We start from the raw sequence: 25,856 nt of genomic DNA, 5'->3' as shown, positions 1-25,856 counted from the left end.
CCCCACTGTTACATTTACAAATTCAGCAGCCACTCTAAATTCAGCCAGTTTATTTCTTCTCACTCACCAGCACATTGACAGTACAGCTCATGCGGTTTTCCTTGTTTTCATCATGCATAATGGTTCTGTAATCCAGAAGTCTCTCCATCAAGCGAACCACAAGTTTAACAAAATTTTCACCATTTTTGGCAAGGTACTTATGTTTTCTACAGTGTTCCAGGAGACTGAAAGTATAATTACAAAAACATCGTTAATCACACTTGGGAGCAGGCACTTGACTAAGGTGTAATTTTAAATATTTTGTATCATTAACATATTTTAATTATTCCTAGGCTCCAAAGTTCATTATAATCTTATTGGTATCTCTCTCGACTATGTTCTAAGACAAATCTCACTGCTAAACCAACACTTACATTTTGTCAAATAACACTTTATACTGTTCATCTCCTCTGCCTCCTTCTACTTCATGGTCCAGCTTTGTGATGATCTCATTTTCAAACTACAATTAAATAGAACAAGCGTAAATAATCAGCACACAGCAAATATTTCATTTTATTACTGTAGAAATCAATGGGTCATAGATTTGTTAAAGCTCACAACAAGATATATGACCACTGTTTTTCAGCTTGATTGGCTTTTAACAGTTTGAGATCTCTCATATTAGGCCATGTGTAATGATCTGTTGCCCTATGAGGATCTTTCAATTCAGAAAATACTTGGTCATGTTGTTAAATGGGGCTTAGACGATTGCTTTAAGAAAATCTAAATAAGGTATCTGATTAGCCGAATAAGGGGTGGGGAATAACACGCCGAACAGGCACACAATGTCCTTTACAATAATTATAATAGCAACAAATGCAAGCAGTTTGAAGCATCATTACTGATGATATATAACACCTTAGGCAGGACTGCCAATTGCATCATCCAGTTGGATGAGCACCCTAACATCTATTTGAACTAGAGAAGTTGGCTCACCTCAGAACACATCTAATGGATATCTCCAAAGATATTTCATTGGGGGATGGAATTTGTAAGCTGAAGCAGAAAAGAGCTAGTCAGGAGGTTAAAGAGAAGGGTGTAACATGACCATAGGGATGGAAATTTCATTCTGGCAGAAGCATTCTAAATTGGATGGTGGCATTATGACAAGTAACTGAAGCAACAGATTATTATTAATATATTCTTCACGTACATGTATAGTCTTATTTTATTATAATATTAAATCAATAGTTGTACAATTTATCTGACATGCTGCAGCCTCATTTCTAAGAGTTATAAACTAGTGAGTAAGTGTACAGAGAATTGGGCTGTAAATGTGGAAAATGAAGAGTTTTTGAGTTGCAGGTCCATGCTGATGCTGAGAAGTTAAGTGCTTGCTCCGCACTGAAGATTCGGAGTAGAAAGACCACAAATTTTAAAAAATCAGTAGAACGCTTAAAATTCCTAGCAATTATTAACGTAATAATTATTTGTGTGCGAGACTGGACCTAATGGTCAGGGGTCCCTTTACCTTTGTGTGTGCGCACATCACTGGCCAGATGTGATTAATATATGGAGTCGATTCTAATTTTATTTCTCTTGCCTTAACTTTATATAAATGCAATGGTGTTAGGAACAAGTTTTCCTCTCTGTTTCTTCCCCTTCCCCTTTCATGAGGTAACACCCAAACTTCTCCCTGGGTCTTTTTCTATATCATAAAGCTATGGTTGGACATGCATTCAAATAAATGTGCAAACCCATAATCTGGTCTTGATCACATTCTAGCCAGTTCACATGTAGCATGAATCCACGGTTAGCACCAGCAAGGAGTAGTGCCACCTTTTCTTTCTTTCTGCCCATGGCAGCCATTTTCGGCTGACAACCATGACAAGATCTGAATACCAGCACCTCATTTTTCACTCCAAAAAGCTATGGTTAACAATCTGTGCAAGAACTAGAATGATCCAGCATGAAGCATTGTGATTGAGTGCTCCCCCTACCCAACGTGTCATTAAAAGTATGTTGTAATACTTTCAGTTTCAAGGTATCTTAGCTTGTTGTTACATAGGAACCAGAAATTGTGGTTTAAAACAAGCTCTAGTCAGTTTCCAAACAAGTCAGCTTCAAACTAGAGTTTGCTTTAAGACAGAAACTCAGGTTTGTATGTAAAAACAAGTCAGGCTTATTTGGGGTGGGGGGTGGGGAATAGCTGCACAGGAATACCAAAGGAGGGAGGGGGCACTGTGTGAGCCTGAGCCATAGTTTTGTATGTGAACAAGCCTTACGTACAGAAATGAGATTAAAGAAGCACTGTTTAAAAAGCCCCAGATTATCCACATGTTGATAGTTACATAATGAAAAGCAGCTGGGCATGTTTCAATTTGCTGCTGTGTGCCTGGCAGGGCTCTGAATTTTGCAGTTCCCCCACCTTCTGTTCTCCCTCCCCATTTCACAATGCTCAATAAATACCGTATAACTTGGATCTTACTGGTTGCAGTTTAGTATTGGAATTTGCCTAGTGTCTGACTACTATTGCTGGCTGGCTGTGTTTTTGTTCTCTTTGTAGAATTATTGTTTTATATTGGGGTGGCAAGCATGGTGCCCTCCAGATTTTGTTGATGTCTCATCATCCTTGACAGATACTGGTTGGGGCTGATGGGACTTGGAGTCCATCATCACCTGGAGGGCACTGTGTTGGCTATCCCTATTTTACATGTGTACTCCACCCTAAGATAAATTGATATAGGGCTCGTTGGAAATGTTTTAATTAATAGATAAAAATAATTTAATTAGTAGATAAAATAAAAAATAAAGGGCATAAAGACTGCAATCATACACATCTGGGGAGCATCATTATAGTTCAGTGACTAAACTATATATTGACATGCAATGTTAGTGAGGGTGTCAGGGACTGGCTAAACAAAGAATGGTGGGACACACCAGCTGCGGAACCCGCAAGGGAACCTCCAGAGGAAGGCTCAGAGCCTGGGGATTGGCGGTGTGTGGGAGAAGATTGGGAGAAGGGGTTGGATGCTGAAGGGGAGACAGGGTTTAGTGAGCAGGAAGAGCCGGTGACAGAAAGCAGTTCAGACTCTGAATAGAGGAAGGAAGGCAAGTGGCTGCTGAAGAATCCAGGGAATGTCCCCCCTTCTGCTGCGACAAGCTCCCCTCCTGGTCTCCAATAATGCACAGGAAAATGAGGAGAATAGAACAGAGGCCAGAGGTTCGCAGACACAAGGAAGTCTGAGATTCTTTGGGCAACATCCGAGAGAGGAGGAGCCTTAGAAAGAGTGGAAGGCAAGACCTACTGGGAAGGGTTGCTGAGTTGTATGTCGCTTGCTTGAATAAAGAGTTAATTCCACTGAGCCCTGTGACTTTCGTGTTGACCTGTGTCTGACTCCAGCCATGACAGAGTGAGAGAAAGGCAGGCATGGTTATATAGAATCTGTCAACATGTGAGGTAAATGCACTCAAGGCCCAGATACTACAGGGGATCTTGATGTTTATGCTCCTATAACTAGGGTGGTGATTTTTTAATTTATTTATTTTTAGCCCTTGTGTCTTCTAATTCCATTTTGTGCCTTCCAAGTTTCCTCTTACATACACTGATTGCTTCTAAAATCCACTCTGCTTATCCCAACTTTTCATTTATTTCTGCTACTTCTCCTAACTAAAGAGGAAAAAGCCACCTTTGAATTCTAATGAAACCTCAAGTGTTCATATCATAATAAATTATGCAAATAATGTGCATAATTCAAAATGATTACAGGTTTGGGACTTACTTGTCACTAAGATAGTATATACATTAGAGGCATCAATCATTCAAACCGATGTTGCCTAAAAGTAGTCTGGCAATGGAAAATGGCCTCTACCTGGGCATACAACCAAATCTGAAAGGACTTTAAAAGTCCTTTTACAGCACTGGTGTGGTATAAAGGATGACAACACAATCAAGGATGTAAAAATGGTATAGTACAGGGTGTCCAAGCAATTGATTTCTATGGCAAGCATATGCACTCCAACTAGGAGGAACAATATATTTATATATAATAAAACATATATATTTGAGCAACTATATATCAGCGAACGCTTACAAAAATATTTTAAGTCACGTGTAAACTCTAGCTAAATTTTGTTTGCAAAGAGCAGTCAATCCACTTTGGAGGAATGTTCTTGTGAGATGCCACATTTTGGAGAAGAAAATGGAATTACAGTCGTACCTTGGAAGTCAAACAGAATTCGTTCCGGAAGTCCGTTCGACTTCCTAAATGTTCAGGAACCAAGGCATGGCTTCCGATTGGCTGCAGGAAGCTCCTGCAGCCAATTGGAAGCTGCATAAGTCGTGACAGACGTTCAGGTTCCAAAGAATATTCACAAACCAGAACGATCACTTCCAGGTTTGCTGTGTTTGGGAGCCAAAACGTCTGATTTGCAAGGCGTTCAACTTCTAAGGTACGACAGTACATTCCTTGATGCAGCAACACTAACTCACCAAATCAGTGAGGGGGCGGCTCACAAGTAAAAATATGTCAGTTACAAAACCTGACTTACTTAGCTCAACCGAATGAAGTAAACATGTACCTGCCCAAAGCAACTCATGACTCTCCAGACCTTTGAGAAGAGGAATTTATTCTCATTTCAGTTTTGAACAACTGCATAGCTGCAGAGTATTTTTCCAAGGAATTTGAGACATTCATTCTTCAGTCATTACACTGTCACTATGATATACCTGGTATGAACTCTTCCAAAGTACACGAAATGGCAGTTAAGTGTCCATTTGAAACTTAATATGTCATATACCTGCAAGGTGCAAGGACCCTATGAGGATCACAAGCACCTGTGTGGTAAGCACTTGACATACTCATACTACATGGGCACCACTCCAATGAGGGTAGTGTCGCCAATTTTGCAGTAGCTAAGCCACCCCCATCCACACTGCCCCAGTCCTTAATCTACTGCAGGTGGCAACATGGTCCCCTACAGATGTTGTGGGACTCCAACTCCCATCATTCCCCTCAGTTAGCTATGCTGGCTAGGGCTGATGGGAGTTGGGATGAAAACAACATCTGGAGGGCACCACATTGTCTACAGCAATCTAAATCATCTCACCCTACCTCCTGTTTCTTAGTCATATTGTAACGGGGCAAAAACATAATGTTGGGACTAGCTATTTTACATATACAAGTGGAGACCTGAAACAGAAGTTGGAAGTGTGAGAATGTTCCTGCTCAAGGCTCCAGGAGGACTGGAACAGAAGCTTGGATAACACTTGGATAAAGGGTGTGTTCACATCAAGGGTGGCTGGGGGGACATTTCAGAAGGTGGAATTCTCTCCCTTCTGAAACCTGCCCAGCTGCACTATAATCTAACTCATGGTTAGGCAAACTAAGGCCCTGGGGCTGGATCCAGCCCAATCGCCTTCTCAATGTAGTCTGTGGACAGTCCTGGAATCAGGGTGTTTTTACATGAGTAGAATGTGTGCTTTTATTTAAAATGCATCTCTGGGTTATTTGTGGGGCATAGGAATTCATTCTTCTTCTTCTTTTCAAAATATAGTCCGGCCCCCCACAAGGTCTGAGGGACAGTGGACTGGCCCCCTGCTGAAAAAGTTTGCTGACCCCTGAACTAACTAAAAGCTTCCAGATCAAAATATAGCCACTATATTTCTGTATAGAGAGGGGAAGAAAGGTTCAATGTGTGAGAAAGGGAAAATGCAACATTCCCCCCCCCCTCAAATCTCCCTATATAGTAGTGGTTCTTAACCTTTCATGGACCCATTTCAGAATCTGATGGAGGTTATGAATCTTCATGCACAAACCAAGTTCTGCATACAATTTATTGTATTGCATTGGAATTCATTTATCTTTTTTGCACCCGAGTTCATGGACCCATTGAAATTCAACCACAGCTTAATAACTTCCCATATAGTGTAGGGAAGGAAGTGAGCTACATCCACCTAACCTAATCTGCCCCGCCAAAATCCTGTCAACTGTTAGTCGTTCAGGCCTTGCTTTCCGCTCCCACTTCATTCCCCCCCCCCCGACCTACTTACCATTCTCTAAATCTTGGAAGCCTCCTGAACATACATCTCTATCAGACCACTTTGTGTTTTCCTTCCCAAGAAAATAGGGACAGGATCACCCAAGTCTCATATTGGAGGGACTGATGCAGGATTTCCAGAACTTGAGTCTCCAGCTGATTTTGGACTACAATTCCCACCATCCCTGACCACTGGGTCCTGCTAGCTAGGGATAATGGGAGTTGTAATCCCAAAACAGCTGGAGACCCAAGTTTGGCAAATTAAAGGATATTGGCTTTCGGTTCCCAAAGAATTCAAAATTCTCCATGGATCCTCCAAATTTTGTACCTAGGATACATGCAGCTTGAATACACGTGGAGGGGCTTCTCCTTCCCCGCAACCATCACCACAATGTCATCTGACGGACCATTTCCCCCTGAGATGAGTAGAAAAGAGGCAGCAACAGCATCTTTCCTTTCTATTGTAACTTTAAAATAAATAAATCTATGCTTGTTGTTGTAATCATCTTATATAAGCTGCTTTGTGCAATCTGCCTGAAAGGGATATAAAAAAATACTGCAAATAAATAAATAAAGTTAAATTACTTTGCACTATTTTGTTATGTTTCTAGGGCTTCCAAGGAATTTGCAGAAAATGGATAATGATGCATTAGAAGGGCACCCATCTAAGCCATATAAGCTCCCACCTTAAGAGCCATGATTCGGAGTGATTTCTTTCTATCAAGACCACACAGATGTTTTCGTTTGGAAATAGTTGCCAAAGGAGAAGCAAAGGTAGAAGTACAAACCCTTGCAGTTCCACCTCTTGCCAACATTGTCTCAAGTAGCCTTGGCTTTATGACTTTTCAAGCCAGGGGATCCCAGCTTCTGGTGACATTACAAGAAGGCGGGGTGTCAAACGACTGCACAGTGGACACATGGCCATGTTTATGGCGTTCTATACACTCCATATGTATCCTTCTGCTGTTTTAGAAAGTTAAGGCTGGAAAGATATTAAAAAACCGGCGGGGGGGGGGGGACCTCAGTGAAAAAGGATTAAAATGCAACTGCAAGATAAATTGTTATTTGACCTTCTGTGCCCCCAGTAAGGCAATGCAATTCTTTAATGTAATAAATGTACTGGTTCAAGGAAGGAAATTAAAATGAGAGAGAGAGAGAGAGAGGAATAATCCAATCCACTCCTTGCAGTGCAGGCTCAGAGGTGCTTCCCTATAGTGCAAGAGCATGCCAAGTAGTAGTTTAAAGCAATATAGTACAGAAGAGAAGTCACAAATCTTCGCAGATTCTCTAATAGGGTACAAAAATGGAATGGCCTTCTTTGACACTTGCCGCAGAAATTATCCACTGGCTGATTATCTATTCGTATGAGATGGCTGGTATGCGGAGAGGAAAATTATTTGTTATATATATATATATATAAAATCTCTGACATTTTGATGACACTAAAACCATTCCATCATGGGAAACTAAATGCAAATTGCTTCAAGTTCTACTTAAGGAAACTACAGCCATGTTGGTTTCATTTGGGAGACAAGTTTGGTGTACTGTAAACATTGTTTTTACAGCATATTGGCTGTTCTTGAGATGTAAAGATGGGTATATGTGGGTATACAACAGAATCTCCCACCTTTCAACACAGGGCTGATTTGTTCTAGGGCCACATGGCTAGGGCAGCATGTGAAGTGCAACTCTAGGGTTGCAAGTCCCACATTTTCAGCTATAGACCTTCATTCTTCTCCATAGTTAACTTACGGGCTCAGTATGGAAAGGAAAAGATTGTTGAGCTTAAAATTAAATAAAAATGATGGTGCTCCGAAAGGGTTTTTTTCTGCTTTCTGGTAATGGTGCCACAATTTGAAGGTGGCTTTGAAATGCAAACTTTCTCAGCTGAGAAAGCAATCAACAATTATAAGCTGAACTTGAGCATCTTATGCCCTGCTTCTAATTGGTCACTGTGATGTGAGCATTCACTGGTGTCACCAAACCTTATTGTTAAGGCCTGGTTGCTCCTGGATTGTTCTGAGTGTGCTCAAGCCTAAAGTACATAGGCAGAACCAGCAGCAAGAGTTGGGGGTAAGCTCTTCCCAGTTCTTTGAGAAAGCAGTGAAAAATTGAGTTAGCCAGAAGGCAAGCCTGGAGGAGCTCACCCATCACATCTATTATCCAACTTCTACAATGGATAAAGGGTTTTTGGTTTTGTTTTGTTTTTGCTATTTCTACGCAACTGTCTCAAGCAAAGCTTTATGCAACACATCAATGTGCAGCTTAATGACTGCATATCCAGCTAGCAACTGTGTTCATAAATGATGCCTCTCACCTGACATTAAGAGTTCTTATTAATTCTTGAAGCAGCAGGAAGAAAGGGGAATCTGCTTGTTCCCAAGGGCAAAGTCATACCTGCCTCACCAAGGATGAGGTAGGGACTGGTGAAGCAAAGAAACTGAGGCAGCACTTCCTTACGTCTTGGGTTATTTGAATATCTCAGCTGGCCAAGTAGCTGTTTCATGCCATACACACACAGTTCTATGTTTATTATATTATCTCTAAAGCATCAGCTATGGACATTCCCAGGGCTTGACAGCACTTATCAGCACCAGCTTCCAAAGATGGTGTGAGTCAAAGAGAGTTATTTACATAATCTCCAGGGAGGCAAATGCATCCTGTTTTTTTCCTTTGTTTTTTTCTTTCATCTGTCTAATTTCTTTCACTTCGTTCCAGTTGCCTTTCTCTTCTCTCACAGTTTTGCCCTTCCCTGTAGCTATGATTACACTTTGCAGCCCCACTTGGCACCTTCTCGTTAGACTTGTCCTAATATGACCCGTGTGTCTATTTTTTCATTGTTGCCATCCCTTTCTGCTTGCCCCTTTCACATGCTTGGAATTTTCTCCATCCTCATAATCTCTGCGCTTTCCCCCATCTATTAAAAGTCACTTATCTCCTGGTCCCTGGCTTCTTGCATTTGGTGGAAATAAATTTGAATTTATTTATTGGGATATGTATAAGCCACCAAACATTAAAACAAAACACACATATATACATAGGCAACCTCCATCAGTTCTGTAATAGTATAAATTAATTATAACACAGTCTGAATCCACGAGCACTCTGAACCTTTATGCCTAAAGAGTGCCCTAACTGCATTTTTGTATTTGCACAATACTCCTATCAGACTTTACTTTTTAAAAATGTCAGCTGTACTGCACCCAATGCACAGGTCATGAGGGCAGTAGGAGATGTAACACCCCTTCTGTAGTCTATCAAAGTTGCCTTTCTTTTTACATCATGATGGGTGTCTGTCACAGAAGAGGCTGAATGAATAGCCCCCAAAGAAACAGAAAATTACTTAAAACTAAATAAAAGCTTCAGCCAAATAATGGGGCGTGATTGATGGAGGTGGTTAAGACAAATGTGCTGACATTTGCAACTTAAAAAGAAGACAGATGAATGTTCCCATGTTGATCTTGTACAGTAGGGGAGCACATACCCATCAAAGAATGAAAGCAATCAAACAACAACAACACATGCCATTGGAGGTGAAAGTTGTGTCACTCATTGCTAATTACATCACAAAAAGGTCCAAGTAGATTCCTGTGAAACTTGTGGAACCAGTCAGAACCACATTAGTAGCACCACATTAGAACAAAGCTGGCAGTATAATTGCAGAGAGAAAAAACCCTTGGAGTGAAGTATTACACTGTTCAATCCCAAACTACTGTCCCTCAAATATGTATTTTCCCATCTTTTAAAAATCCTATGAAGAATAAAAAATGACATCATGTTGCATTTATTTAGGTGGCAGTTTTGAGGTGGGGTAAGTAAAGACTGGGGTGTTAAACCATAGAGCCTAGGGCTTGCAGATCAGAAGGTCGGCGGTTCGAATCCCTGTGACGGGGTGAGCTCCCGTTGCTCAGTCCCTGCTCCTGCCAACCTAGCAGTTTGAAAGCACGTCAAGGTGCAAGTAGATAAATAGGTACTGCTCCAGCGGGAAGGTAAACGGCATTTCCATGCACTGCTCTGGTTCGCTAGAAGCGGCTTAGTCATGCTAGCCACATGACCTAGAAGCTGTACGACGGCTCCCTTGGCCAATAAAGCAAGATGAATGCTGCAACCCCAGAGTTGTCTGTGACTAGACCTAATAGTCAGAGGTCCCTTTACCTTTAAGTAAAGATTACGATTGCACATAATCACTTGAGAACTTCAAATGCAGTGTCTGATTAGCTATTTCTATAACAGCCAGAAAGCATGAAGGAAAAAGCAAGAAGAAAATGCACCTATCCTCTGATGAGGTAACAGGAGGCTTAGGCTTTCTGTGAGAGTTTGAGGCCAAGGAAGGAAACTTAGAATTTAAACACACATATACACCAACTTTTTGCTGCACACCAATAAATTAATGTAATCTATCAAACTTCTCACAAGCTAGATCTTTGGTATGGCACAACAAGATTGTCCTTAAGATATTTTTGCTTAGTTTTCAAGCCTTCATTTTTCAGATGTTTAGAAGAGCATAAAATACAATGCAAAAAAGCTACCTCTAAATGTATAGAACAACATAACAAAAACATATGAAATTCTTCTGCAAAATAAAATGGGATGGGATTATTGTCATACAATTTGTTTCCCTTTCCTACTTTGAACCCTAGTGGCAGGTCAATAATTTCCATGCTCCATCATAGTTACGGCATTATTGCAGAGTAGCTTACAAAAATCATTATGCTCCATGATTTGATTTAACAGGATGCATCAAAATCTCGCTTTTCCCAGAGCTGTGTATCTAGTGGTGCTGAAATTTTTCTTTGCTAGTGATTTTCAATTTATTTTGTAAATAAAACAACTCAATCAGAAACTATTCACAAGGATACAAATGCTATTGTTTGTCTATTGGCCAATAATCACCGCTAGGACCAAGGGGAGCATTTGTCATAGTCTGCATAGTAGAGGTATACTTATCCTTCACAAACAAAGCTAGAAGTGTTATGCTGAGCTGAGTCTTATTAGAAATTCATGTTAACACCTCTTGGAAGGGAGGCAAAATGTTAGCATCTATAATCCTTTTTAGTCTATCAGATTCAACAAAGTCCATTAATTATGTGGTGCATTTAATTAAGGATAGCTGGATGTCAGACAATGGTAAAAAGACTGATTTGCATGATCATCTTATTTAACCCGTCCTGCAGTTCCCTTAAGACCTGCAACATCATTGCTTTATGACCCCCACCCTTTGCATACCTATTTACATACCGCCCATGTGACTTGGGTTGCAATCCTTTACACACATACCAGGGAGTAAGTCCCACTGAACTAAGCTGGATTTACTTCTGAGTAGATATGTATAAGATTACACAGTTAAGTACTTCATTAGGGTTTCTAAATATTTTATGGTGCTTCCAGGAGCAGTGATATGTACTGCAAACAGCAATTATTAATTTCAAGTCCTGGGGAAATAGAAGTTAAAACATCAACTGACAACTAGATAAGACAGTGCCGCCTCATTGATATTACAATTTATTGTCAACTTCTAGAATTGAATAAAAAGATCTTCTGCTTCTTCTTGCTGACAGTCCCAACCCAATTACCTGCTTTTCATAACAGAACTCTAGCCAGAGGTGCTTTATTTGCATCAGTAGTTTTGTGTTAGCAATCATGTGTATTATCCATTTGTTTATTTTATATCCTTGTGGTTTTTTTACATTTTATTTGGAGGGCTCTGTTTGCTTTATATGACACAAGATGGATATACAAATGGATGTTGCATATTGCTGAAAGATAGATTTGCACAATAATTTTACTTGGTTGCAAGTTCTTTGAGGGCACTTCTCTTAGCTTACTTCTAGGAAGTAAGCTAAGACAGAAAGAAAACATTTGTACACACACACACACACAGAGAGAGAGAGAGAGAGAGAGAGAGAGAGAGAAAGACCGACCACGATTAGATTATTTTAGGGAATAAATTATAACAAAATGGTAACTGCTACTAACTGTTGTGTTTTACACATTAGATGAATTCATTATATTGGCCACGGTAGCTAGAGATTTCATGTTCAGATCTAAATATTGGGAAGGAATAACACGGAAGGCCTTGTCTATTACGGCTTACCTAGGAATATCCATGGGGCACCTGGCTGGTACCTCATTGTGGGTAACAGAACGCTGGACGAGATAGTCTAAAACAGCAGGACTGTTCTTATGTAGTCTCCTGTCAGAAGCCATGGGAATTAAAACTGGGAGCGCTTGGTTCTGTACATGGCTCCCCATGTGGTCAGCCCCCCCCCCCCGAAATGCATTTGGGGGCATCTTTCTACACTGGGAAGTATTCTCAGGCTCGGTATTGGCCCTGTCCACGCAAGTTGGCTAGTGGTCCTCTGAAATAGGAAAGACCTATTAGAGTCTTCCTGCTCAAGTTCTTCTGTGTTTGTTTGCTGATTGGCTCCTGACCTGGTTTCACAGGTGTGGCTCCTGCTTTGGCCTCCTAGCACGATTTCTGACAGCTGCCTATGGCAGATGGATGCAGGCTACAGGCTTGTATGCAAAAACAGTAGGAATACCTACTTGACTTAAGGCTACATCTGGATGATCAGCATGGGGATCGTGACAAACTTTACGTGGCTTCCGGGTATACCAAATCAGTGCACTTGATCCTGTAAAGTACTGCAGCTATTTCTGCCTTTAGGCTTTGGTCTCCTTTGAGGTATGCATCCTGGATATGGAACAGAGCATTGGAGCTACACTAGCCTTGCAAAATGCTCCATGAAAGTAGGAAAGACAAAACCTTTCATTAACATCCCAAATGTGCAAAGCTTTTAGCCTTCCCAGACACTGTGAGTGTGCAGAGTTAAACCTAAAGCTTCTGTGCAGAACATAGGCAGTTAATCATGAGAGACACGGCTTTCACTGTACAACTTTTGCACAGCACAGCTTTGTAGATAACAGCACCAATTCAAGCAAACTTCTTATTTTGACTCCCCCCCCCCCAAAAAAAAATACAGCACTGGTGGAAATATCATCATCTCATGTGCATGATTTTAAATGTATGTGTATGGTAGAAATAATTTGAACAATGAAAATAAGCCAGGTATACCCAATGTGTGATCATCCTCTGTGTGACTGAGGTTCAAAACTCCACACAATTATGTATAGCTTGCTGGGTGATATTGGGCCGATTTCTCAATCAAACCTACCTCACATGAGAAGAGAAGACTCCCTGGAAAAGACCCTGATGTTGGGAAAGATTGAGAGCACAAGGAGAAGGGGACGACAGAGGATGAGATGGTTGGATAGTGTTCTCAAAGCTACCAGCATGAGTTTGACCAAACTGCGGGAGGCAGTGGAAGACAGGAGTGCCTGGCATGCTCTGGTCCATGGGGTCACGAAGAGTCGGACACGACTAAACAAGAACAACGTTTGCTTTTGTGTGTGTGCAATCTTGTAGGCTACCCTGAGCTCCTTGGAGAAAGAGCTTTCCATAAAAATGGAGAAACAGAACAGGGTTTGCCAAACCAAGAGTGACGAAAGATAATTTAGAACAAAAACAATGGCTCACAAAATGGATACTACTTTTCAGGCTTGCTTTCAGATGCCAAAACCACAAAGGATGTGCAAAGAAAGGAGATGAGGTGAAATAAAAGATTAAGATAAAGGACGCAAATTGTGGTGCTTTGATTTCTTCTGACTAGGCTTGTTCCTCCCCTCCCCACCCCACCCCGCCATGAGACTGCTCTCCCTTACATTAGCAGGAGCAGGAACAAACCTGCTAAATCAGTTATTGCTACTTGTGGCTGTTATTCTGCCCGACGACAAAGTGGAGAGAAGCTGTAAAGACGAAGGCAACTCCCATCATAGAAAATCTTTACTTACAAAGTAATTACCTACTCTGGTGCCAAGACTGAGTTCATGTAATCAATTCTCCAAGGAATTGCTACCCGATAGGATTTCCAAGGTTATTTGTTCACACAAACACCTCCCCTCTCCCCAGTTTGGTGAACCTGATATGCACTCTTGTAAAATTTAGCTGTTGAAAAGTAATATTGCCTTACATGTGGTTCTGCCATATATCAGGTGCATTTTGCGCAAGAAACTATGGAAGAATGACATGAACATGTATTTTATTTCCTGCTGGATTAATATTTCCCTAGAAAAACTGATCATGTAAACTCAGTGACAACAGAAAAGGTTTAGCTCTGAGGATTATTAATCTCATGTCATTCTTACAACACACAGTTGAAAGAAAGGAGGAAGGAAGGAAGGAAGGAAGGAAGGAAGGAAGGAAGGAAGGAAGAAAGAAACTGAAATAAGATTATATTTCATGTAACAGTTGTCTGAGAATGATATAGGACTTCATGTTTTCAAATTAAAGTGCTGTGAAATATTCCTCCCTCACACATTGTAGGTCTGCTATAAAAAGGGAGCTAATTTAAACTTTGTTGATATGACTAATAAGGTTAGATAATTGTCTTTCTGGCAGGTAATTTAAACAGCAGGATAGCAATCCCTGTGTGAGTGCCTTTTTGAATGGAAAGAAGACAGTCTAGCCACATTTGTTTCCAGGGCTGCACAGCTGTAACTTGGTGGTAGTGCACATGCAAAAGGTTCTAGGTTCAAAACGCAGGCAAGACTAGGAAAAATCACAGTCTGAAACCCTTGGGAGCTACTGCCAGTGTAGACTTTACTGAGCTAGATCAACCAATAATCGGATGCAGTATAAGGAGCCTTTCAATGCCACTATTAGGGATGAGAAACTGAGAAGGGATGCCAAAGAACTGAATATTCTGGTGGCAAAATCAGGGCTAGACGTATAGCCCACTTTGAGCAGGATGACAATTGAATCTGCTTGCAACATCCCAGCAATGACAGAAGGGAACACCAAGCTTTCTTTGGCAATGTGTTCTGTTCATGGCTCCATTAGTTCCTTATAGGCATGCAGGTGGCAAAACTATAGATGTAGGTCGCAGGTTGTGGGTTTACAAGTTGTGTTGGTCTGCTTCATACAGATAAAATAAAATTTGCTTTGTGAAACTTTCTTGGACAAAAGAAAAGCATAGTTTGGTACTCTGTAAACAAAATGTACTTACCATCTGAAAGCCTCTGGTACTGGTAGAATGAAACTCGCACTGCATCATATCAAAGAATATTGGGATGGTAGCTTTTCTAAGTTCAGTTTCAGGGATCAGTGTCATTTCTAACATAGGCCCCACCATCTCAGGAATGAACTTGATCTTATGTTGGCCTGCAGAGACAAAACCACCTGAATTTAGAAGAAGGGGCTTAATTAGAGCCAAGGCTCTTCAGTTTTCAGAATCAAAATTTGTTCTTAAAAAGAAAGGCAGGCAATAGTAAATAATAGTACTCTGAAGATATACAGAGCACATTTGCCATAGCACAAAAAGCAACTTGCAAACCATCCAGGTTTTACAAAGCAGAACCTCAAAATCAGATGTCTCTTAGCCAGAGTTTAAGCCCTTTAGGGTGGACTCTTAGTGCTTTTTGTAGAAAAAAAATCAAAATAATGAGAAATGATATTTAAACAACACTGGATAATACCTGCCAATATCTTTAAACTAAAAAAGGTACCCCTTCCCCAGCTTAGCTCATTATTGTTTCATTACTGCCAATCTATTCACCATCAAGTTCATCACCTGCTGAGTCAGCATTCTTTTTATCTAAATTTAGTCGGAACTAGAACAAATATTAAGTATCAACACTTAATTCAAATTTCCTAAATTAACATTAAGCAAGTCTTCACAGTAATTTGCCTTCTTTGTCTGTAGTATATTTTGACAATGCAGTTACAAAGATGCCTCCTTATAGATAGACTCTTAGGATAATCTTAAATAACTTCCAACAACTGGAAGACAACCCTTATTCTTCTCAATACAGATTGATAATACAAGATGATGTGCTAGTTTAAGTTACCAGTGGTGAAAGAGAAGGAGAGAGAAATTGAATTCTTAGAAATATTAATTAAAAGTTGTTCAACAGAAGTAGCATTTGAAACATTTTTTGTAAATATATGATTAAAGGTACATACATTGAATCATACAATATTTAAATTACACAAAAACGAAAGATGTGATAAACATTGCTAGTGTTTTCAAAACATTTATCTGCTGTATTTTTAATCATAAGTCTATTATTTCATTATCACTATGAACATCTCAAGATATGAAGCTGAATATAAGCTAGGGCTACAGTAAGTAACACTTCAGGTATTTGATTATCAAAAAAATTAATTATACACCTGTTTAGCACTTACTTCATCCTGACTCACACTCCATACGTAGAAACAAAGTTAAGTTCCAAACAGAAACAATAATTTCAAAAGAGATCTATGTAGGATTACCAATGATTACATATAAGGTTGGCTAGTCACATAGCATAAATCTGATGTTCTTGTAGACTTCTGGACATAGAAAATAAGTTTGAAATGAACTCAGAACTGCTTAAGAATCACTTGGCTTCATCACTTATAAACTTAGTAGTTTTATTGACTGGGTGGAGGTGGGAAGGCTCTCTTTTGATGATAATGTAATTTGCCATGCACTCTTCAAAATGAGATAAGCCAACCCTGCTGCATTTGGGAGTTGTTATTCCGCTGAATGGAATCTGGACTTCTGCCTCAAAGTTGTTTCCTTATGGCACCACACAGCAGTGGACAAGCTCTGAAGCTCTGCAAACACGGCACCAGACAGAAGAGTAGCAGTCAACACCAGCTGGTTAGGCACACAAGATGTACCAAAGTAGAAAAAATGTTTAGGGAACGAAGTAGGAGGGTGAGTCAAGAACCCCAACCATAGCTAAATGAGGGCTGAGCATGCTTAGTGGCCCTACAATGTCTTGGGAAGGGAGGGAATGAAAACTGAGGGAGAAGGAAACTGAAGAGTATTCTGTAAAAGAACTAGGATGAATGGAATACTGAACAGGAGCACTGTACGCAGCAAGGCTTTGTTGCAGGCCCCACTTGTATTTTTATATTTCTTGAGCAATAGCGATCTTGAACTTAAAGCCATTTACATTGGTGACCACCACCACATCTTCTGAGCCATGAAAACTGTCACATCTACGAAACATTTCACAGCTTAATTAGGTTCTCTGTCTGATTCATTTATCTAGGGAACTATATCGAATGCACTGCCTGAATCAAGAAACGTTGTCAGGGATCGAGTCTGGCTTAGATCAGCACTAAAGTAGTAAGTCACCAATGCCAGTGAAGTTAACTCTTTATTTAAGGGGGGGGGGGATACAGCTCACGCTTAGTGGTCTCAGCAACCATTCCCGATAGGTTTTGCCCCAATTACACACTTGTGAGGGCTGGAAGTCCCCACCTTCCCACCCCCCTCTAAGGCTTCTCCTCTCCAAGGTTTCCCCCCATGCAGTTTCAAACTGCATCTGCACACAACTAAACTCTGTTCTGCTCTTTTCATTTGTGTGTGTGTGCGCGAGTTCTTGGAGACCAGGGGGAGGGGAGCTGGTTGCAGCAAGAGGGGGAGACTCCCTGAATTCTTCACCAGTCTCTTGACCAGCCTCAGAGACTGAACTACACTCTGCCACAAACTCTTCCTGCTCACTAAACCCTGTTGCCCATCCAGATTCTGACACCTTCCCCTTAGTCTTTTCCCTCTGGCCATTTGTTGTCATCCTACCACCACTCTGCTGGCTCTAAGGCCTTTTTTGCCTGGGGTTCCCTAGGGAGTTCCCCGGCTGTTGCCTCCCACCACTCTTCTGCATCCAGCCAGTCCATGACAGATGTGCACTTTGCTTATAACTACAGTATTAGCTGTTCATAGATACCCTTGAACAGGACACAGTGCCAAAAAGAAATAAAAGTCTACATATTACCAAAAATAAAAATAAAAAAATGTAATAGTGCTATTATAGTTGAGCATACTCTTAAGCAGAATATTCAGCGGTAAGCCAGGAAAAGCTTTTTTAAAAACATGAAAACAGTATAAAGATTTATTTCTATTTCATTATTACTACCATTCAGTCTTCCAGGTGACAGTTCTTTTGTACTATACCTGAAAACTGTCAGAGAAAATAGATCAGAAAATGAATTATAGTGACACAATGTTATTTGTCAGGGAGACCATCAATGCCACGAAGTTCCTGTTCTGTCACAAGGCTCCAAGTTTAGGGATTGAATTTCAAGACAGAAAGAAAAATGGCTGGTTTCGAAGTAAATCCATGAAAGAAGCATATTGCCCTAACAACGCATTTTAAACCTTTGATTACCATTTTTTTTTAAAATATAGAGAATGCCCTTGGTCCAAAGCGACAGCACTAGCAAGGCTTCCCTATGCAATTCAATCATGCACAGTGTTGGCCAATCCATTGAAGCAAATGGGAGTGGGAGCAGCATGCATGGAGCTCCCATGACCACAAGGAACTGACAAGTGGGGAATGTCTTTCTAATGGGAAACGAAAGGGAATATCTGAGCTTGGCGATAATCATGAACACCACAAAATAAAAGAAAGCTTTACATCCCCATTTTATAAAGCGTGGTGGTGAACGAGCCCTTCACTTGTTCTCTTTGTACACGTTCTAACGTCTAATTCATCTCAAAATTAGAATTTTGTGGGCATCAGAAGAAATCAGGGGAAATCAGCAGTAAAGCACTTCATCCCCTTTTTTTGTCACTTGTGCGGTGCCTCCTATTAAATCCTTCCACGTAGGTCTAACTAGCAGAAATCTTAAATCAATGCAGGAGGAGGTGGCTCCCTAGGAAAGTAATGCTTGAGAAAAACGTGTACCGCGTGGAGAAAGAAAGAAAGAAAAAGCAATTAGAAAATATTACAATGTGTATAATCACACTGCAAATCTTCCTTCCTCTGCTGCCTGAAGGCCATTTAGCTTATCAGTTCAGCTGCAGTGTTTGATGGCAGCTTTCCCCAGAATTTACTTTATTCTGCAGTGGTGGATTGGAGGAAAAACAAGTAGAAAAGCTTATGAGAACTGCAGAGTCAGCAGCCCCACAGTTTTGGATGATAAACATATCGTTCCACAAATCAGCTATGCAGCATATCTGATATCTAAGATACCCTGCAGATTCTCAATCATATTCAGCTGGAAACTCAGGGCCTTTCATCCCCCTTCTCATAACCAATTATCTTCAGGCTACGTAAATCTTTCTCAACCAAGATTGGCGTGAATGATCACCTCCCTTGGGGTTCTGGTTGGAGAAGGCAGAGGATGCAATCCAAAGTCATCCAATGACGCGAAAGAGCTTGGTTTCAAGCTGAAGTAGCGCCTCTTCAAATCCCTTGCAACTTTCCTTAAGAGGTAGTAGTATCCTGGCAGCCACCAATCCTTGCACTGGGCTATAAGAACATTGGGTGGTAGCCAATTAAGTTTTCTTCCAAGCCTTGCCCCACCCTCCGACGATAGGAGTTCTCATAAGGGAGCAGGTCCTGGAGGAAGAACTGTGAGGGGAGAGACTTCATCAGGCAAGGCCTCCTTCCACCTGCCTTGCCCGACCTTCTAGTCTCTGCTTCTCAGTTTGTATTGTATTATTTTATGTACTGTGGCTTACCCTTGTTTTATTGATTATAGTTTAGAAATTATTTATTGTAACTGTTGAGTGGATTTCTGTTTAACTTTTATATGTTATTATTATTTAATACTATTCTAATGATTGTTGAATGTTACTTTTTTGATGTAGGTTGCCTATTTTAAAGTTTTATTGTCTCATTTTTGTATTGCATTAGATTGTTAGAAGATGTACATTTTTTGTTTCTTCAGCTTGTAAACCGCCTACAGTATTGTAAGATAGAAAGACGGTATACAAATTAAAAAGCGATGAAAATGAACTTAGGGCTCATCCAGATTTCTGCTTGCCCTGCCCTGCCACTCACCCCAAGGGAAACACTATCTTTAATGCTGAATTGGCGCAATCAGGTTTTCTGCAGACTGATGTTTGCTTCAATTTCGGTGCTAAAGAGCCGGAAAAGTGACTGAGAAAACAGAAAACAGCTCAGACCCCTGCTTTCTAGGCACACGCTCAGACCCATACCTATGTAGTTTTGCACATTCTCAGGCTGGAAGACAAACATGGCACAAGTGTCACTGCGGCAGCTCCCTCACCCTCCATGTCTCTTGGTTCTATGCAGAGTGTGTGATGCTCCTCAGGGCATCCCCCTCAAGCTCTCCCATAAATGCCCCTGTTTACGAGTCCTGTTCATGAGTTCCCCGAAGCTGCGATCAGCTAAGCAGAACTGCTGCTAGCTGCTAGCTCTTCCCCCAACTCACTTCCTTGCCTTTTATCCAGCAAACTAAATTCTGCAATTAGATGAGTAATTTGGATTCCCCTTGTTGTCAGTGGGAACTAAGTGCCCATACGTGACTGCGTGTAACTTGAGTATTTCTGAAGCCAATGTGATTGAGCTCATAAACTAAGATCTGCTGTGTTTTTCTTGGTGCCTGGTTTTATCAGTTTATAATTTACTCTTACTCTGCTGGAAAACAGATGCTTTTAAATTCATATTATCATTAGTATGCTGCGCCTTCCCTACGCGAATAAAAGCATGGTAATTTAAATTCACAGACTGCAATCCTGCAATTAATTACCTGTGCAAATCAATGGGCTTTTGTGTGTGTTAACTGCATGCAGGATACCAGATTTAATTTGTACATTAAAATGAAATCATTTTCTATTACAACTGATGTATTTTCCCAGCTCCTATGAATTTTGAGTGTCTCTAACCCCAATGCCAGTACAGTGTTATTGTGATTGTTGCCTCTGGGGCAGTGTGGTACAGCAGTTAGAAGAGTGGACTAGGACTAGGGATAAAGATTCACATCTATACTAAGATTGACCTTGGACTAATCATGATGTCTCAGCCTAAGCTGCTTCATAAGGTTATCGTTACCAAGCTAGACATAATGTGTGATACGCAATGTATGCTGTCTTGAACTCATTGGACAAGAAGTGGGATATAACTGCAATAAAGTAAATTTGAACAGATTAACACTGCTTTCTTGGATACTTTTCACACCCACAGCCCACTAAGGTGCACAATTCCCCCTCCCCAGATGTTAGTATGCAAGTATTCTCACTATTCGGAAAAAACCACTCCCTCTTACACTGTCATCAGTCCCTAGCAATAACTCAAAATGATGAATCTTCAGAACCTTGAGCATGTGCACTTGATCTATATCACGATGCCACAATACAGTAAGTAGGCATCACCTTTTAATGAAATGGACCTAAAATCCAGGGTGGCGGGGGAATATAATCAACACTCAACTGCGCTCAACTTTTCCACCTGTTTGGTACTAATAAAATAACTGATCTCACATTCACAGTCTCCTGACCCACCTGCAAAAATGGGAGCAGATTTTCCTGCAGCCCAGCCTTAATATGCACATATGGTTATGAAGAATCCATGAGTGATGTTATTAAAGCAAAAAAAAAGGGGGGGGGGAATCTTATTGGTTTTCTATAGAAGCCACTGTTGGGAAGCCAGAGAAAATATCTAGTTTTAGATATTAAAAATAAAAATCAGCAATGCATGCCAATAACACAAGCATGTCTTTCACCAGGGAATTATGATGGGAATAACCTGCATTTTAAGAGATGGCAATGGTATTAACAGCAAATTACAGAGATTATGCGAGCAAAATGCTGGGCTGAAGGAGTAGAAGGAAATTTACAGAGTCCATGCTGTTCTGGCAAATGAATCTTTTCTTACCATGAATGAGGAAAATGAAGTGATTAGAGAGAAAAGACGCCAACTGAGATTTGACATATCCCACCTGCAGGATCAACTGGCACAGTGTCAGCAGGAAGAGGGAGAGAGAATGACATGAAATACCCTACTGGCAAGCCAGCTCAGTCCAGCGGTTTCATCGACCAACGTATTGCTTGGATACCCAATCGCTTTCAGCGGTTTGAGACTGGCTTAAAAAACAAAACAAAAAACCCCTACTGGCTCATCCTCTGAAACCTACTGAACTGTGTGACAGGGCTACTTTGAACCCTGGTCACTAAACACAGAAGGACAAGGCAATCAGAGTAAAGGTAAAGGTAAAGGACCCCTGACAGTTAAGTCCAGTCGCAGACGACTCTGGGGTTGCGGTGCTCATCTCACTTTACAGGCCGAGGGAGCTGGCGTTTGTCCGCAGACAGTTTTTCTGAGTGATGTGGCCAGCATGACTAAGCCGCTTCTGGTGCAATGGAACACCGAAACCAGAGCAGCGCACGGAAACACCGTTTACCTTCCTGCTGGAGCGGTACCTATTTATCTACTTGCACTTTTTTGGCCTGCTTTCGAACTGCTAGGTTGGCAGGAGCTGGGACCGAGCAATGGGAGCTCAACCCGTCATGGGGATTCAAACTGCTGACCTTCTGATCGGGAAGCCCAAGAGGCTCAGTGGTTTAGACCACAGCGCCACCCGTGTCCCTCAATCACAGTACTATTGTTCAAACTATTTCAGTGAAGCTATTCAACCACTTTGAAAGAATGGAGTCCCATGCCAAAAAATAATTGAAACCTGTTTATCTGGGGGGGTGCTTTTGGCAGATATTTAAAGGATGTTGGTAGCTAGAGGTCTTTCCTCCAACATAAGATGAGTCTATCCCAGCACAGGCATCAGCATGTGAGATGATTATGGTGACTGGGCTAAAGAAGCAAAGTGACAGTTATTAACTCCTGATCACATCTGAGGAAGTAGCAAGATAATTAGTGCAGATATTAATTAACAAAGAAAATAATTCCCTGAGACTGAGATTCTGTGGCTGCCAGGACTCCTAAAGATTTTTCAGGGAAACTTCTCCAGTACTTTAATACTATCTATATACCCTATTTTTTGCTCTATAAGACTCACTTTTTCCCTCCTAAAAAGTAAGGGGAAATGTGTGTGCGTCTTATGGAGTGAATGCAGGCTGCTCAGCTATCCCAGAAGCCAGAACAGCAAGAAGGATTGCTGCTTTCACTGCGCAGTGATCCCTCTTGCTGTTCTGGCTTCTGAGATTCAGAATATTTTTTTTCTTGTTTTCCTCCTCCAAAAACTAGGTGTGTCCTGTGGTCTGGTGCGTCTTATAGAGCGAACAATACGGTACGAACTGTACTTCTTATAAACAGAACCTATATGGATTGTTGCCCACAACAAACTGATTGAAATGGTCAACATGCCATTTTATTATGATTTTATGAATTTATTCATGTGTTGTAAATTAGGTATTACCATGGTAACAATTTATTTCACATGACTAATGTCTTTGGTATTAAATTAGGAATTCAATTCTAATGTATCATTAGTAAAACAAACATATACTAATTCATTCTGTCATTTCAGCATTATCACTGCATCATCTCAATGCAAGGCTGTTGAGCAAGCAAGCGGATGGATAATCTATGAGTATGAAGCATCATTTTTGGTGGACTGGCCATGATCTTAGAAGGTTTTTCTCTGCTTAACAGAGACAGGTGGATTTCAAAATAGCGCTTATCACAGTATGGAAGATTCAATTACGCAACTTTGTATTGAAGAAATTATGGTTTACTTGATCCTAAAGTTTTGCTTTTTAGCAACAACCTTGGCAATTCCTAGATTTTGTTAGTAACATTTTTAACTTTATTTTTTTTTAAACTGCATTTCCCTCCTCGTTTTTCTGATAAACAAACAGTTTACTAATGTTTGTATAAATCTTAACCATAACACTCTTTCCCAGTAACATGTAGGTCATTTGGATCAACTACCATCAACTTTTGAATCCCAACCTGCAACCTGTAATACACTTTTGACATTTTTTAAACCATGTATGTAAGGATTTTTTTTAAAAAAAAAAAACTTTTCTTGCTCTTATTTATAATCCTTCCCTTATTATCAGAAAGAAGGGGGGGAGGCCATTTTAGTGCTGGGACGGTCCCATCTTATGCTGGAGGCAAGAAATCCACCTACCCCAAATTACAGAATAAAAAAAGACTAGATGGTGTCATCAGCCTGTGCCTACTGCCTCAGGGCTCTTCAGAAACAGCATATTTCAGCATGTGTAAGGTAGCAACCATGTCATTTCCCACAAATCAAGTTGCTGCTTGATTTGTGGTGGTCAGCAGGGCCTCCCACCTGCTCCGAGACCATTTGATGGCAACCAGGAAACTCCTAAAGTCAGCAGCTTGATTATTGTGGCAGTCTGCGCTTATTTTTTTTTTAAAAAAAATTGCAATCAGAATAATGAAAACCAGATAGTTTGAGAATAAAGGACAAGACACCAGGATTTAAACCGTATCTGTATACTAAAGCCAACTCTGTTGGCTTTTTCAGTGGCTTTGCCTGGCCATGCCTGGGTAGAAGAGAACATGAGGGTGGGAGTGGTGAGAAGAAAGATGTGGGTTCATTGTACAGAGCTGAAATACACCAGGCATTCTTGGAGAAACAAGTTACTCAGCAGCCTGAGTTCCATGTCTTCCTTTGCTCACATGAAGCCAGTCCTTTTAATGGCTGAACATGTGACATCAAAAGGACTTAGGTCCAAGTACTCTACCTTGGATCAGGATGCATGTGCAATGGAACACTCAAAAGTAGATTTTTTGGTAGTGATTGACTAGAAGAGCTGAGCTTAGTTTACTCTTTTAAAATGAGACATTCTGGGTATATGTCTGTCACTTGTATATTATTATGTATTTTGGTTTATCCTGGTCTCTACTCACTAATGCACTCAAGTCTTTCTTAATAAAAACAGAACCGAGCTGTTCCCCAAAAGGCATTACTAAAGTCTTATTTTCCTTCCCTACATAACGCCATAGTTCAAACAGAGTGCACTTCCAAATCGTAGAAAGATGAATGTGAATTCTCTCTTTCATCACAAACTCATGTATTAATCAGAAGATATATCAGAGTTTGACTGCTTCATTGTTTCGTATTTAACACTCTACAATTATGGCTGATTATACATAAGGGTGCTGCTTTCTTTCTTTTTTTCTGCATCAGAGTCATTTAAGAATATAGCAAGAGTAAGTTAGCCAATGTTCAGGTGAAAAGTAAGTAATATGGCAGTTTTACAATATCAGAAACTTGCAGCTACTTAAGTGATTCAGCTGTCATAATTTATATTATAGCAAATCCTGTATAATTCACGCAAAGACATGGCTAAACATCAAAAGAGGTATAGTGTCCGTATCAATGGAAATATTAGTATAAGGATAATTTTTCTTATTGGTGATTACAGAGCTTTTATGCCAAAATCTGTCAAATCATTGAGAATGCTGCCTCTCCATTTTACCTATGCACTTTCTAAAATACATCTAGAACTCTCTCTTTTTTTGGATGGTATGGTCACTCAACATTTCTAGTGCCAATGGGAAGAGGGCTTTAAAAATATTTCTTCCAGAGAACCTTGGTGTTAATCTGTGTGCCTGTTGATTATTGAAAACCATTAGAGTATCATTACCCACATTACATCTCAGAGGAGTGTATGAGAAAATTTCACTTATGCTATGACAGCAACAAAACAACTAACATAGATATTCAATGCAACACTTATGCAACTTGCTTGCTTAACAAAGCCTTGCCCGTCCTATGAACTGATTAAGAGGGTTCTTTCAGCGAAACCGATCTTAAAATGGATAGAATGCGTTCAAAGAAGAGTTCAAACTAGTGAGGACCAATCCTTATACCGTGGCTGTCATATGAGAAACTTCTGGGAATTGCCTTTGTGCATCAGTCATAACAAGAATCATGGGGGGAAACTGTGCATCCTGGTGGCAGCCACTTCTTCAACATAACAGCTGCCATGCAAGAAATGGCCCTGAGTAGCTGCTGCAATAAATAAAATTAATTAAATGTGTAAGTTAGATACTGCCAAAATATTTGTGTACCCAGAACTTTATACAAACCTTATAAGCACAGC

The 25,856-nt window shown here is 40.5% G+C and overlaps 1 protein-coding gene across 4 annotated transcripts in view; it reads right to left on the bottom strand.

Moving 5' to 3' along the window:
- DOCK1 (dedicator of cytokinesis 1) overlaps nucleotides 1–25,856 on the bottom strand; it is a 359,825-nt gene that overhangs the window by 67,905 nt on the left and 266,064 nt on the right. For all 4 annotated transcript variants that reach the window (XM_083439577.1, XM_083439579.1, XM_083439580.1 and 1 more), the window contains exons 33-35: nucleotides 15,084–15,238; nucleotides 414–499; nucleotides 68–224 (exon numbers count right to left, since the gene is read on the bottom strand). In XM_083439577.1, coding sequence (XP_083295703.1) covers nucleotides 68–224; nucleotides 414–499; nucleotides 15,084–15,238 — 398 coding nt within the window. The remainder of the gene's footprint in view (nucleotides 1–67; nucleotides 225–413; nucleotides 500–15,083; nucleotides 15,239–25,856) is intronic.

The sequence above is a fragment of the Podarcis tiliguerta genome (genome assembly GCF_965153285.1).
Source record: "Podarcis tiliguerta genome assembly, chromosome: 5".
Classification (NCBI taxonomy): domain Eukaryota; kingdom Metazoa; phylum Chordata; class Lepidosauria; order Squamata; family Lacertidae; genus Podarcis; species Podarcis tiliguerta.
This window is presented reverse-complemented; position numbering and strand designations above follow the sequence as displayed.